This window comes from Limulus polyphemus, unplaced genomic scaffold, assembly GCF_000517525.1.
Source record: "Limulus polyphemus unplaced genomic scaffold, Limulus_polyphemus-2.1.2 Scaffold123, whole genome shotgun sequence".
In the NCBI taxonomy this organism is placed as follows: domain Eukaryota; kingdom Metazoa; phylum Arthropoda; class Merostomata; order Xiphosura; family Limulidae; genus Limulus; species Limulus polyphemus.
In genome coordinates, this window is record NW_013665733.1 from 880550 (window position 1) to 897946 (window position 17397).

Below are 17397 nucleotides of genomic sequence, written 5' to 3' on the forward strand. Positions count from 1 at the left end.
ATTGTTTGTAATTTTGTAAAACTTTTGTATATATATAATTGTTTGTAATAACTGTTATTGTAAATTGTATTGTTGTTTGTATATTAAAACATATTTGTATTAAAAAAGAAACCGTGTGTATCAATCTTGTTGACAAATATTATAAACTGAAGATATATCGGCATTTATTTAACTACTAAATATAAATTATCATTTAGCTCGGTTTCAGACCATTCGAAATTTTAATACGTAAAATTATCAAGTCTTTATTCTGGCTAATGTGGATCAAAAGTTTGCGGAGCGCGATTTTCTTTGTAGTCAAATCATGTCATACAATATTACGCTCGAAAGTTGTTGTTTTTAAACTCCATTATGGCCACAATTAAATTTCCGGTGACGCAAACCTTGTACTCGATAAGAGGCTTGAGATATCCGGTTAATTACAGAAATGTATGACTTGAAATAAAAAAAAAAGTTTGTAACTTAGACCTAGGCAACCAAAATTTCAGGTGAATAAAGATTGTATGCCTCTTTTTCTTTTAAAAATATTAATAGTTTTGGAGAAGTGCTTTCGTACAATTCTTTAGTGGTGTTGTTTAATAATTAATTTTGTATAAAGTAAAACGTTAGATCTGGATTTTCAAGATTAATTTGGTGAACTATAAGTACAATACGCCATGCAATCCCAACATGACCAATTTTGACACCAGAAAAATCGAAAACTGTCTATATTAATGCTTGAGACTCCAACAAGGTACATTTATACCAAATCCCATGCCAGTTGATTAACATAAACATGAATAATTCACTAAAACCCCAAATTGTACTTTACTCGCTGAAAAATTGAGCAAAGAAACAAAAAATCCAAAATTGTCTATATCTCTGTTTGGGACCTTTAGAAAAACGTAATCGCACATAAACTGGCCGAAATACGGCGGAGTAATTGTAAAAAATCCTCTAAAATTATGCTTTATATGTCATCTTGACCCCCTCCCCAATATAAAAATGGACAAGTCCATCAGTTTTGTGAGTTAGTGTGCGATACCTGAAGAAAAGTATCTTTGTACTAAATCCCATGTAAGTTGGTAAAAGTACGGCTGAGTAATTGACCAAAACCCCAAAAATTATGTTTTTTTGTGAACTCCGCTTCCACCCTCCCTAAAAGTCTCAAAATGGAGAATTCCAACTTTTCTTGTATGTCAGTGTGCTGGGCGTATGAAAAGTTATTTGTGTCAATTTTCATCTTGATTGCTCTAAGTATGACCGCACAGGAGCCCAAAATATATTTTTTTTTCAGTTTTACTTTTGACCCCATAAAATCCTTAAAAAAGGCCTAAATGAAAAAGGAGTTTGTGTCTATTGGACCAAGATATAAATCTATGAAGTTTCAAGTCAATTCGCCGAGAAACGAAGAATTGGCGGTCTATTGAAAAGTGTTTTGGAAGGAGGAGAAGAAAGAAAGAAGAAGAAACAATATAAAAACAGCATGTTTCTCTGCGGAGATATAAAAAAATAACGTAATTTGCAACAAGGAAATATAATGCAAATTGGAACTGCATATAGGGGATTAGGCACTTATTTGGGATGATGAGTATACTGCGATTACAGTTTCTTCGGCTATATTTCTCATGAAAACAGCAGTTGGTTTTACTAGAATCTCTTGAACGTTTGATTTTTGAACCTCTGCTAACTTCAAGCCATTGCTTTTTTTTTTTTTTCTGAACGATTCCACAAGATGTGCTCCACTTTATAACAGTGACTTTTTGGGCAGTTGCTCTCTTTTAAACTTGCTACTGTGCGAGTTTGTTCCACTTCCAAGGGGAACACTGAAGGTTCTCGTTTTGGAAAAGTGCTTTTCACCCATATTATTTAATAATTTTACCAATAATAATTCTAATTTGAAAGAGTGGTTCCTTCAGTCATATTTTAATGTGGCGACTTTGCGGGAATTTTTAAACCAAATGCATAGGCGCTACATATGTCCATGGTATTACGGCCCGCATCCGCAAGAGTATAACTACAAGAGCATAATTTTAAGTAAATTGTTTTATAAACTGCGATTTACTCTCCGTATCGGCGTCATTGTATGTTTTAATATTAACGGATGCAGTTTGTTCAGTACATATGTTATTGATTACATGTGTTTGTTACAGATTTCTTTTCTTTCTCACCAAAGGTAAAATCGAAAAAGAAAGAAAGAGGGAATCTGTGACGTAGAGGCCTAATTATTTCTTTGATTGGCCTACCCTCTGCTGTGAACTGCTATTTCGCCTATTCAAGTCTCGTCAGCACAGCTTGGACTGGCAAACCAAAGAAATACAGTTAGGCCTCTTATAACGGTGACTTGTATATAAAATTAGTTATTGATTAATAATTGTTGGTTTGGATGTAAGCAGTTTGTTTAGTATATCCAATAATGTTATAAGACATATAGCCTGTTCATGCCAACAGAAGCATTGTCTTGTTTGTTTGTTTTTGAGTTTCGCGCAAAGCTACACGAGGGCTATCTGCGCTAGCCGTCCCTAATTTAGCAGTGTAAGACTAGAGGGAAGGTAGCTAGTCATCACCACCCACCGCCAACTCTTGGGCTACTCTTTTTACCAACGAATAGTGGGATTGACCGTCACATTATAACGCCCCCACAGCTGGAAGGGCGAGCATGTTTGGTGTGACGGGGATTCGAACCCGCGACCCTCAGATTGCGATTCGAGTGCCCTAACCACCTGGCCAGTTTGTCTTGTACGTGCATTATTGTAATCAGTTTTATTGAATGCTATTAGTGATCTTTCGATGTGGTATAGCTATATATGGTAAGGAGAAGCTTTTACGTTACTTTCTTTGTATTAAAATAAACATACAAGTATACATTATGATACACTTAGCTTTAATCTTGCGTAATATTGATATTCTGTATGTGTATATATGCTTATGTGTTTATGATATTTATTTTCATATATAAATATTAAGAATAATGATAAGTTTTTATTTCATATATCTGTTAGTATTATACCGTTGTCATATTTTTGCGTCGTTGAAATTTAGCGATGATTTTCTTGTGCATTGAATGGAATACAGAATAGTCTTGAATATAAAAGCCTGTCAAAAATAACGAGAAACCAAAATCTACCAAATTTAAATACTCCAGTGTATATTTACAACTTTGCCGCCCGTAAACAGACATAAGAAAAATAAAGGGCCTTCTGGTTTCGGGAAACCAAAGCCTACTATCTTTGAAGCCTCCAGTATGTATTTACAACTTTGCCGCCCGTAAACAGACATAAGAAAAATAAAGGACCTTCTGGTTTCCGGAAACCAAAGCCTATCATGAGCAATATCTACTTTACCTGAAGAGTGTTTCTTCCCAGCATTCATTGATCACAGTTATTTTTTAATCACATCAATTGCGTAACTGCAATAGTTCTCTTAAAACCACATTTCTTGTAAATATTCGATCATCGTTCTAAACCATCTCTTCATAACAAACGGCAAATTAACTTCACTCGGTCCTAAATAAATCTTTGGTATGAAAACTCCCTCCTTGACAGGCTTTTATATAGCAGAAAAGTGACGAAATTTAGGAACTATTTACGCCTATGTTTACGATTTAATTCAACTAAAATTGGAACGGGCAATCAAAATAGGAAGTATTATAGGAAAAAAATGGAATTGGATTCGTGTAACTCGCGAAATTCGGAGAAATCGAGCGTGACCGTCTCATTAACCGACTGACACTCGGCTTTTATGATTACCATAAATATTTATACTGAATTGTAACATTTTAGTTAGAAGATTTTTCCGTGAATATAAACTAGTATTTTTCACCTTTGCATTTATCATATGAAATACGAGTATACATGTATATGTATATTTTGTGTATTACTATATATATGTAAAAGTATTCCACCATAAAGATTGTTTACATACAGCTAAAACAATGTTGAGTTGAAATTGTGGTCTTTTATGAATATATTATATAAATGACAAATTTAATAAATATAATAGGATAATGGTTTTCTTTCCCAATCAGAAATGTACATACAGAAGGGAAGACTTCCCTATTTCGTCAGCTTCTGGTGATCATAAAGATTTTTCTGAGTTTGACGGACTTCCCAGAGCTTTAATGGAGAGGGCGCTGCCAGTCTCTGATTACTACTGTAGTAACGTGTCAGACTCACCCAGAAAAGTAAGTGTAATGTTTTATTAGGAAAAACCTTTACAGCGTATTTGATACTGGAGTGTTATAAGCAATATTGTTTGTTGAAAATGGGCATGGCCAGGTGGTTAGGGCGCTCGACTCGCAATCGCGCGTTCGAATCCCCGTCATACCAAACATGCTCGCTCTTTCAGCCGTGTGGGCGTTATAATGTAACGGTCAATCCCACTATTCGTTGGTAAAGGAGTAGCCCAAGAGTTAGCAGTGGGTGGTGATGACTAACTGCTTTCCCTTTAGTCTTACACTGTTAAATTAGGGACGGCTAGCGCAAATAGCCCTTGTGTAACTTTGCGCGAAATTCAAAAGAAACAATTATTGAAAATGCGTTGTTTCTAGAGATGATTACTGTGATCAGTCATGTTGTGTAAGATTTATATACATACTCATAACTTTGTTTTCACGTATGTTATGTTAAGAAAGTCTCAGTAAATGTAATGTCATTCTTAGCAATTTCCTTCAAGCATTTTTACTAGGTTTTCTAAATGCAGAACTATAATAAAGTTGAACAGAAGAAAGGGCCTCGTGTTGATTATTGTAAGTTATGATATATATGCAAGAAGGAATTGTATAACGTGCAGTTTCACATGCTTAAAACCTTGAAACTCATTTACGGTATTTTTACACTGAAAATAAGTTCAAATATAACAAAAACGTTAATAAGTATAACTGTTGATTATACAGGACAGGGTAGCTGTTTGCATAGCGACACTTTCTATACTTTGTTTTTGGTCAAGTTTTTAAAACTTTAATTTTACCGTTATTGTATCGTCAGGTTGTAAACTGTTGAGATGATTTTATATTTTTAATTTATCGGAGTATCGCGTTTAAAAACGGGCCTTATCTCGCAGCGTTTAGTTGTGTTTTATTTTAATCTTTACTGATGTAACTATAAAATGTTTTTTTTTAGAAACACTGTACTTTAGGAGAAAACTGTATGCTGCCTATAAAATGTTTAATTTGCGTTTACAATAAAAAGCTAATACCTTTTGTCGAGAACTAAAAGGAACATTTTTAGCGGTAAAGGTTTTCTTTCATCTGTTTGCTAGCTTTCTGTTGGTAGATAGACTTTGCTGTTGCATGTATTTACTTGCCGTACGCGTTTACTTGAAGTTAGACATTGAACTATGTTCGTTACTAGGTAACGAGCAGACCAGCATTTTTCAAAAAAGTTAAAGTAATTCTCAGAATATATTTTCTCTAATCTTCCTTAAAATAGTGTGACCTGCTGCCTTTACATGAGGGTGATTAATGAATATAACATTTAATGTTTTTGTTTTCAAAGTTAGAAAAGCAGTGTGTACAGTTTAGATAGACCTATCTTAGACAAACATACGTACATGATTTATGTTGGTGAATATAACCAGTATTCGTTAATAAAAATAAAAAAACGTATCGGTTTTTGAACTTCCATTAAGCCTATGTAAAAAACAAAACTTCTAACGCATAAAAGTATATATTCGAAAGCCCTTCTGCTTGTCATTGTCTGAGGCCATTTGTGGGATCGTGGTATCCTACTTTTAGTATCTATGCGTACATTACTGTCATATATTATATGATTATAATGTTAGTACATCAGTATCATAAAATACTGCAATAAATATAAACTAACTCTTATTTGGCAGTTCGTTGTTATGCAGCATATCACACTGCTACCCATTCATGTGGTTACGTATATATGCTATGAAAATAACACTAAATTAAGATAGGCTTATTTGTAGGTCCACGTTAGTGTCCATAGATTCAATCTCTTGTCAATAGCAATGATTTTATGGCCAGTTATCATGAAAGCATGTAGTAGGTGTTAGCAGTAAGGTGTGACCATCTGTACCCTGAATGATGGGTATTCCTAGTAACCGATTCTTCGTAAGTAAACGTTTCTTCCATGGTGAACTTCCATTTATTTTGTATTTCAGCGAAATGTAGAGAGGAAATATCATTGAAATTGAAAATGTCAGAGAATAGCGGCCTAGTCCGAATGTTTTTCATACTTCCGTCCAATAAGATGACAGGAAAACGAACTCCTGATTATTATCGTTTTTATTTGTTAAATCACATCAGGCACAAAATGAAAAATTGGCTGTTGGTATACATAAACCATACAGACGTTTCTAGAATTCTCGCTAGTATCTGAAGGTATTTGATTAAATAACTGATGCAGCTTTTAAGACCTATTTAAAGTGTCATGGTGTATTATCGGTTTACGTGTGTCCTCAAAGCATGTAATACATTGAGTCATACAGCTGGAAGTCGTGCAGGTGTACACACACAAGATCAGAGTTAAGACAAAGTGTTTTGTTCTTCAGATGTTCCCATTCACATTTCGTTTTCATAGAAGATAAGCAGAAGTATAGCTCGTCGTTGCCGAGATTGATTAAATTGTGTTTCTAATGTAAGATGTTTCTCCACAACTCTTTTCTTCTGTAATTTTAGCCACGCGGTTTCCTGGTTTACGGGAAAGTTAATCTTGCTAATGCATGTTGCCCAGAATCTTATCAAAATGTCAGTTTTAATGAGACGAGTAGTTGGAGTAATTCGTCTAACGTGTTAGGTGGACTATTTACATATTGGTATGTATAAAACTGTAGGGAAAGCTTTTAAACCGCATAGTTCCACAATTTTTATATTTTGTACTCTTAAATATTGTGTTAAATAAAGATGAATACATAGTTTTTCTTCCAAAAATATTGATTAAAACCAATAACAATAATACTATGGCCTGTTAGATGGTGAATGCTTATTCTTAGCTATATATCCGACGTATTTTGTAACTTACAATATATATGTTCTTTGCACATTTATTACACGTGATAAGTTTTCACTTCTAACAATGAGAGAGGTAGCAGAAAATTGATAACTTTATAGGAATGTGTACAGTTGTTTATAACAGGTCATTGTAAATTTAGAAATTTCTCGTATGGATCGTTTCTACAAATGGAAGCCCCTCAATGATAGGCTGACAACCAAGCCAGTTATTCCGGCTTCAGAATGAAATCAGTTTTGGTATGTCAACAGTATTATTGCACAAGCTATTAAGGTTTATGAGGTGTTTCCAGCAACACGAAAAGGCGAATTACATGTTGTAATTTGAGACGAAAAGCTTGTGCACGTGTAATTCTATAGTTCCATTACTAGCCTGAAAAAGGTGGAATGTTAGTACAGCTTCAATTTTTTTTTTTCTGACTCAGAAGTGGTGCCGACGTACATTATTAAGCTTCCAGTGACCAGTCATCCTTACACCTGTGAAACTTTCTAAGCTTTAACTTTCATGATAATGTTTACTGTAGAAAATAAGAACTTTACAAAACACATTTACAGACGCAGACATTATTTCTGTTAACGCTTTGTTCTGATTATGTATTTACGGGACTTGAATAACCCGCTATTAAATCAAATATACCAAGATTTGTTGTTCCTTATACACAGTTTATACAGGTGAAGAACAATCTGTAATTAATTGGTAACAAGTATATATTCAATGGTTTTAACAAGTAGCAATTTTTATATTAATATATTTTCTGCCAAAACAAACCACCTCTAAGAAAGTATCCTTTACCTTCAGGTTTTGTAAAACTTGGTTAGATTAATAATTACATATTAATATGTCAGTGACACCGCTTGGAACAAATTATGATATAAATGTGTTAATAAGTTACACTTAAACTATTACTTAGGTTTTGGAGAGTTTTGTTGATTTGCATTCATTTTCTGACTCTCAGTCCTATTTGACACCATTGATTCTGATGTTGCTCACTTTTCTAGAGTTTAGCTGAAATTCACTCATGTATGTGAAACTCTCTCTGCTGCCTTGTATTCTATTTATGGGGGTTTTCAATCTTTTTATGGCAATTGAGAACTAGAAGAAGTATTGATAGCAGATTCTTTTTTTTTGTACATTATATACATACGTTAGGCTGAATGTGCATAAGCATATTTTTCGGGTATTATACACAACAATCAGTAATATTATATAAGAATAATTTCAGATGAACTAAGTACATATATATACTTTAGCTTTTTATTTAACGTTGGCGCTTTTATCCAAGATGGACTCTTCATACATTAATTAATTGATTTATTTGGAAATAACTAGTTCTTCTGAATGATACTAAATTTAATTCAAGCAAAAACAATAAATAGATAATTGATGTTAAATTTAAAATAAATAAATAATATTGTATTATTAATCCTTACCATAAAAATCTGAATAGTAGATGACTTAAAATAAATTTGATAATAATTACAACTGGCTTAAATAATCTCGTTCGTTGTTCATGAAAGTTGATGCCACAAATAGCACCTAGATTACTACTATGTGTATCATATCTCAGCTGAACTGATGAATCCTTCTATTGAGCGAATAGCCTCGTTAGCATTGGATATAGCAGACATAGTGTGGTTGACATATTGTAATTTTTCAACTTTGCTTTAATTCATTCTTATATATTTCACCTGCACCATATTTATAAACTTTTCGATATATATATGTGTGTGTGTGTGTGTACCTAACTTTTTGTAATTTCTGTTATTTCGTAAGGAAATTATTTGGTCTTTGTATTTTGTGGGTAGTTAAACGTCGTTAAAGGCCCTTAATACAAGTGGGCCCGCCATGACCAGATATTAGGGTGCTTGACTCGCAACCTGAGGGTCGCGAGTTCGAATCCAATTCCCACCAAACATGTTCACCGTTTCAACCGCGGGGACGTTATAATGTGACGGTCAATCCCACTATTCGTTGGTGAAAGAGTAACCCAAGAGTTGGTAGGTGGTGGTGACTAGCTTCCTTCCTTCTAGTCTTTCACTGCTAAATTAGGGACGGTTAGCGCAGATAGCCCTCGTGTAGCTTTTCGCGAAATTTAAAACAAACCAAACTTAATACAGATGTAGTTGGTCCCAAGCTATGATATTTTGTTTTGCAGTTTCATTTGATTTCTGTCTCTAGAAAGGTCTTCGATTTTTTATATTCATTGCCGTTTGTTGCATTTATATTTGCATCCTAACAGTTGTTTTTTTTATGTAGTGCTTGTGGCACTGAATTATTAAAAAATATCTATCTTTGAAACTTCTAGCTGAACTAATTTTTATACTGAAGGTTAATTGTACTTAATAAGAACGGTGTTCCATAACCTGTACTGTCTTTGGAACTACTTTCCCATCGGGCCTGGCATGGCCAGGTGGTTAGGGCGCTCGACTCGCAATCTGCGGGCCGAGGGTTTGAATCCCCGTCACACCAAACATGCTCGCCCTTTCAGCCGTGGGGGCGTTATAATGTGACGGTCAATCCCACTATTTTTTGGTAAAAGAGTAGCCCAAGAGTTGGCGGTGGGTGGTGATGACTAGCTGCCTTCCATCTAGTCTTTCACTGTTAAATTAGGGACGGTTAGCGCAGGTAGCCCTCGTGTAGCTAAGCGAAATTCAAAACAAATCACATTCAATACATTGTTTGTTTGTTGGAATCTTATGTGGTTTGTTTCGGATATTCATGTAAAGCTATATATAAACAAGGTCTATTTGTGGTGGCTGCCCTTAATTTTGAAGTGATAGATTAGAGGGAAGGCAGCTAGACAACGATGACAACATGGCAATAATTATAGAAATAGTAAATAAAATGTAGTTACATTAGTTATGAGTATGTTAAAAACAAAGACGGCAGTAATAAATTTTAATATGAATGTAAAGCTGATTAATTGAATTTCTACTGGCACGTTTAAGTTACATATAAAGAATACGTATCCAGTTCATGTTGGAAACCAGTAACAAATAACATTTCACATTTACGGTAAAAGTTATGTCCTAACGAAGTTAGTTTTATATAAAAAATTTGATACAAATCACGCGCTTAAATTTACAGTGAATTTGTAATTTATGAACTTGATAAAAGATCCACCTGGGCAGTAGCTGTAATTCATTCCTACAGGCTTTTACGGTTGTTGATCTACCTGGGCTCGTATCTGAAAGGTGGGGTTTAATCAGCAGTTAATTGCAACTTCTGAGAATTGTAAATTAGCTTTGCAGATTGAGAGGTTGAGGAAGTAATTTATTTGTTGTTATTCAACGTCTGTTAGTAAGACTTCTAATTAAAAGTAATAACGATTTCAGTATTAACTTTTAATTTCAGTAGTCAATAGAAAAGTTTTCATAACATTAAAGTTGCTTTTCAGCTAAAAACGACCTTATCTAAAGGAAAGAAACAAATATCTTTATAAGTAACCTTAAAATAGTAAACACCAGTTTTTTGGAGAAGTAAAGGAGAAACTATATTATTTAATTAGATAAGTGAGTAATAAAACTTATTAGCTTCGCAAATCCAACGTTTAAATTCTACTGTTTTCTAAATTCAGTTGTATTTAAACTTTTTTAAACAATATATTGTTTATAAATTAGTATTTTTTATTATAATTACTTTTACATTCCTAGAATGGAAAACAAAGTAAAAATGCTCTTTAAGGTAATCATTTGTAGAAATGCTGCAAATACTCGAGATAGTGTGGTTTTAACATGTGCTATGTGAAGGTTTAATCTTAACCTGAGATATCAGGTATAACAGTACTCACAAACCGGACACATTAACACCTAAACGAAGTTTGTCGAGTCACGACTAAGGAGTTTGTACAGAAATTTGAGTACGTAATATTGAAACAAATTTGAATATGCAAAGCAGTAATTCACGTTACAACCACAGCTGACATAAGGTCGCGGCGGAAAGGTATGTATCCGACTTGCGTTTTGACATCATTTGACGGTTTGTAGAAAGTGTGACGCTACCGAAAAGTGATCGTTTTGGGGGAATATTATTGAAAAGCTCTTTCTAACGCGAAATATTCATATACTCAGCTCATAAAGATGTGTTCAGATCGAGGATTTCTAAGACGGGTATATTCTTTGTACTTAATGTCATTTGAAAACAAAAGAATACGGATCAACTTGGGTAAACAAAGACCAACCCAAAAGAGACCTACAACAAGCTGTACCACAGCCATGCCAAGTAAAGTGCGGCATTTTGTAACGGATGAGAATCCACGCCCACAAATGTTTGTGGCGAAATCTTTCCACGTGTCTCAGGTAACACAATCAAGAAAAATCTTTTTCTGGAAAAGCGACACCAGTTGTTTCCACGACATAGCCGTTCAACCATCGCATACCTCATGTAGCAAGAGAATGATGGGTATTCATGCTGTTCTATACGCCAGAAGCACATCTCTGGATTTATGTGCGATTGAACTGTTGAAACGAGTGCTGGGAAACCATAGTTCTTGTACACTATATGTATTATGGAAAACCTACAGGGAGTAGTAGTTTGTTTTGGACATGACAGGCTGACGCCGGAACCTTTTATAGTAGAAACTATGCTGCAGGGCTATTGTTAAAGTGCGTGGTCGTAAGATAGAACATTACCAGACGTGATGATGTGGTGAGGCTTCAAAATCGTTTTATCAAACTCAGTAATAATAAAAATCAAATTTCTTTATCTACTTGTTATTTTACTAGAATTTTCTGTATAATTTTAAGTACATAACCGGCATCTTTTATTGATAAGTTAGGATTCAAGTTTGTGAATTTGTATCGTAATAAAATTTGAAAGTATTACAAAGTCATCCTTTTGAATTGTTTTGGAGGCGTATAAGTACTAATCGTATTAAAATTACTTACCTATTGATTAGTTCTTGAATTAACACAGCTTTCTTTATTATTATTAAAATTGTCTGACACCACATTCGAGTATTAAGATGCAATAAAAACCAATAAAGGTTTAACTTTAATAATATTTTCATCCAGTTTGTTTCGTGCTTATAAAGGTGACATTGCGCTATAATATATTTAATATAATAAATGTTGTCTCTCTTTTATTATAATAACTTACAGTTGTTATAATTATTTTTGCCACATTAAGTGGAACATTTCTTTTAATATGACAAGGTTAATTACAAGTAAAATGGAAATAGGCACACGAATTTGTAGTTTTACGAGTAATAAAGAACATATTGTAAATGTAAAATCATGTAGGGATAGCAGTGCCAGAAAGAATACAACCAAAAACATAGGGATGATACGCTATACATAAACCACCCCAACATGACTTTCAATATTAAAATTGAATGTTACACTGTAAAATGCACAAGTACAAAATGGTTACGAGGTCGGTCAATTTGGCCGACTTCGTAGCCAATGTCTTTAATAGTCTGTAATAATAAATACATGTTTTGACACAACTTGGTTTTCCTTGTACATAAGTCCTAGGCTCTTAGTTCCACTACACTGATACCTACCCCAACCAGAATATTATTATAAACAAACTACATATCAACAGTCAGGAATATATAACTTCCAACTGCAGAAATATTAAAGTCAAGTATGCATATTACAGTGCAACATTAATTTTAATATTGATTATGTAGGTATGATATCTTTTGAACACTGTTTTATAACCCATATAGGTTAAACCACATCAAAAGAGACTAAAGTATCATCCTAATAAATTTTTATGCGAAGTTTAGTTAAAAAATATAGGTTCTTCTTGATGAAAATTTTAATTTTTTGAAAAAAAAGTTACAAATGTACATTATATGAATTTATTTAACATATGAACCTATGAGTTGCACAATAATTTCCATCTGTAATAGGTATACTTTAATGTTAGAGATTTATTTGATTGTAAATAACTATTGTTAATATTTACTTTTTTGTCTAGTTTATTTCTAAAAATATTTAGAAGTAGCCTATATTGAATTCAAAATATTGAAATAATATGTTCCATTTAACTTGGCTAAAAGAATTATAACAATTGTAAGTGATTGTAATGGCAAAGAGATCAGGTTAAATGATTTAAATATATCTTAAGAAATAGAAATCTGTAGATGTAGCCTTTTCATGCACAAACTAAATTGGACTAAAGATTCACAAGGTCAATCCTCATTTACCTTTTCATCTTAATGCTGAGTGCTCTGGCAGATAAGAATAAAGAAAGCGTCAATTCAATAATTAAAAAGTTGGCAGTTAATTCTAATATTGTTAATGCTTAAACATAAGAAAAAAGTTAAAAATGTTAATTTGTAATCTTATAAATTTGATAATGATATGAATTCAGAAACTGGAAGTATAATTTGTAAGAGTAAAACAATACCAGTTATGTGACTTAGGTTATTTATTAAAGACTCGTGAAGTAACAAATATAGAAAGGTAATTTTTTTATTAAAGAGTTTGTTTGTAGTTAAGCGTGAAGCTACACAATGGACTATCTGTGCTCTGCCCATCACGGTAATCAAAACCCGGTTTCTACCGTTGCTGGTCCGCAGACGTACCGACGTACCACTGGGGGACTCTATTAAACAGTTGTTCACTTATTATATATATATGGTAATATGTGTGATTCATAAATACTTTTATATTGGACATTTATGTCAGAGAGAAAATAATATAAAATGTGATATAATTTAACACAAATGACAAGAAGTATGTAATATTATAAATCAGTACACTATAAAATATTCGAACGTAACTAATTGGAACACCTTAAATAATCATTAGGGGAACCTTCGCAATTAACGGTATTTTCGGCCATAATTCCAATGATATCCAATGAGTATTAGTCAATGTAGGATAGGGCTCTTCAACTAATTTAAGGGGGCTAGATTGGAAAAAAGTTAAGAGTATATGAGACAGGAGTATTCTGCTCTGTGCATTTTATGCAGTATATTATATATTGCCAGTATATTGAACAAATTTCACTATATGAATAGTACTTTAATAACAAAACAGTGTTACATTGAATGGAGTATCATTACAAACATTTTAAATGACACCATGACAGCGCACACGTAGAGTATTTGTCAAAATATAATTACTATACATCTTAGTGCCGTTAAGTCCTTGTTCTGTTGGTCATGTACGTCGATATAATGACTTTACAGATATTTTGCACATCTTAATTACAGATTGATTTACGATATTACTGTTTTTTATTCCATATTTATTTTTATTTTTTTTGCTGACTGTCGGTGGAATACTTGGTTGTCCCTTGCATGCCGCCAGTTGAAGAGCTCTGGCGTAGGATATTTACGTCATTACCATTATATGTGTAATTATAATTAGAAAGAGTATTGAAATATTTTAAGCATTATAACCAATAAGCTTTAATGAAACTAATGTCAAGAAGAATGGAATTCGTTATTATTTATAAAGCACGTTAAAACAGCTGTTTGCTGTTTAGATTCATACACCTTACCATAACACAGCACATAAGTATGCTTATAAGAGTTAATATATGTTAATATATAAAATATTTATAATATAAATAAGCTCCACTTTCCCTTAGATTTTATGCGGATGTAGATATATAATTGTATTTTCCCTATATGCTAACACGGAAACATGATATGTTGTAAACGTGACCCTAGGATTTGTCACCTTCATGGTGGATGCTATCTTAGGCTATTTCTGTATTCAAACAAGTTATCGATGCTAGTTTCCATACTGGCCTTCTAAGATTACAGATTCGTTCGTCATATGATATGATTGAAATGTCACAAATTTTGGTTGTGATTGGTAGATGTCTGAAATTGATAAAATATTTCGGGCAAGGTTGACAAATTTCAAGGAGTTCGGTTTGAAGTCAGAACATATAATACTGATCTGATTGTTACTCTCCTCCTGTTTTGTCGTCTTTCTTTGTTCCAAAAGCATAAGACAGAAAGCTAACTGTTCATTTGTTTCGTCCCATAATAAATGTCGTTCATTTCATATTTCTATCGAATTTCAAGTGTTTTTGTCAAGGCCAATTTGTTTCGTTTTCAGCCTGTTTTTATAAAAGAAGTAAAATATTCCTGTTTGTTGCGAGCTGTCTCCTGATCCATTTAGTTGCAGTAAACCTCTACCAGTCAAATCCTTTGGAATCTTCTGATCTCGGATCTGCTAACCAGTGTGAACCTAATTTTTAGTTGAAATATCAGAACGTAGTGGGTGTTAAAAATTACTAAAATTCGCATGCAAATAGGCTTAAAAGATTTTTGTTAAGCACAAAGCTATGCTGTGCTCATCGCGGCCATCGAAACCATTAGATTTACCACTGTGCTGTTAAGGTACAGGGCTGAAAGAAAAAAACCGCATATCCAAGCGTTATTAGAGTTGGATTTTACATATACACGTGTAGAATTCAACATTCATAGCATAATAAAGAAACTATATTCTAATGCTGTACAGTCGTATTTCTCCTTGTTTCAACAGATGGTTTAAATATTTATATATGTTGAAAACCTGAAATATTTTATAACATTTTTCATTCATTGGAATAACAACTTAGTAAGATTTGTCTTCAAAAATTGAATGATACATGAAGTAAACAATGAGATTAAAAAACAAAAACAATTTTCATTACTGTTTTATTTTATTGATATTTGTCACAATATTATTGTCAAAAATGTGATTGTTAGTTTTAAGCTGAAAAACCAAACCTTTGTGAACTTTTCTTTTTGTATCTTACGATTCGTTGGATTTTTTTGTAAGTATATCATCAAGTATCTGGCATCATATTAAAACAAAAATTAAAAAGAGAATAACAAAAGCTTTAAAAGTTTTCTAAACTAATATGAATGTGTGTGTATGTATGTATGTATATATATATAGAGACAGTGAAAGGCACTAGAAGCTGAGACGATGTGGGTGTAAGAACTCAGCTTCGTACCATTATTTGATTGATTTTTTCATTATTTTCCATGACGACTGACTAAATTGACATCGGCGTTTGGATTTTGTCTGATATCCACAAAGCATTTGGGTGCTATTATCACAGACATTATCCGTTATTACAATAAGTTGACAACCTGGACCGATAACAGTAATGCGATATATATATATTTACAACAGGGTTCGAAATTCGCGTCGTTTAGTCAGACCTGACGTGATTAGCTAGGAGGCCCCTGGGCCGACTAGAATAACCAAAAAAAAAAAAACAAAATCTAACCGTCCAACAAGGCAATTAGAGTTTTAAGATTTTCCCTTGTCATCAAACGTGCACTTCTTCACTTTTCCTCTAAAACCTTACTTGTATTATCGTCTCGTGAAAGCACCTTCTTTATTTCAATCTCCAAATGAATCCTCTAGCTTTCCGGAAATTCCTGATATATTTATAAACGTTACGGAAAATCCATATGACCTCTGATATTGTATTGATATAAAGAATGTGTACATTCCGAGGGTGATATAATTAGAAACTGTTGTTTTCAGTTAAATAGTTTTGTTCATAAAATATCTTTTAGGATATCGATCAAAAGACAGTTTACAGACTTGCATCGCTAAGATCCGGGGTTGGATTCCTTGTGGTAGACAGAGCGCAAATAGCTCGTTGTGTAGTTTTACTCTCTAAAAACATAAACAAACTAACGTGACAGCAAGTTTCTTTTATTTGAAGGATGCATTAAGCGATATACTTTTGTATAACACTTTGCCTCTTTATTTATACTTTAGTTGTGATCTTCTCGGAAATGTAAGCGTTGTTAATACATACCAACTTTAATAATATTAATTGAGCCATGACCTGTTTTATGTATTTCAATATGGAAACACGACTGAGCTTTACTGTTCGTTTTAGATACGTTCCAGATTTGATAACGAAGCTATTTTTTTGTCATTTCATTTTTTTTGTCTGTAGGGTAAAGATATATCGCTTGTAAATAGGTATATATTGCACATGCAACCTATATAATACTGTGCTTTTTTTGTTTTTGTCCGACAATGTTATGATTTATCGGATTATGAAAATTTTCTCTAAAAATATTTTATTTGAAAAGTATCTCTTCAGAATCAGTCCTGGAAAGAATAAGTGCAGTAAATAACCATTTTATGTATTCAAAGCACGACTTACGGGTCTATATCGTATTTTCGCAGCCTATTCGATTTCAGATATTCAGCGCACTGATCCTAACATGAACGACAATGTTGTTGTTTTATGAAACGATTTTGCAGAACTGGATGTAACCAGGGACTGGTGCCACTGTTAATCACTATGCCACAACACGAAAAAAACGTTATTAAAAAAAGATGGTACAAATTGATAAAAAAGAGTAAAATTATATTGAAATATTAAGAAGAACTTCAAATTACCGTATTTTGCGTTGTATAAGACGTGCTTTTTTACCCCAAAATTTGATGTCAAAATCTGCATGTATAGTTTAGTTCAATTGAATGTGTTTTTTATAACAATAGTAGTTTTTCCT

At 33.0% G+C, this 17397-nt stretch overlaps 1 protein-coding gene across 1 annotated transcript in view; it reads left to right on the forward strand.

The window, feature by feature from the left end:
* Positions 1 to 17397, forward strand: part of LOC106472696 (disks large homolog 1-like) — a 177994-nt gene that overhangs the window by 40425 nt on the left and 120172 nt on the right. Inside the window, exon 4 of the mRNA XM_022402226.1 lies at positions 4007 to 4162. Within this exon, the coding sequence (XP_022257934.1) occupies positions 4007 to 4162 (156 nt within the window). The remainder of the gene's footprint in view (positions 1 to 4006; positions 4163 to 17397) is intronic.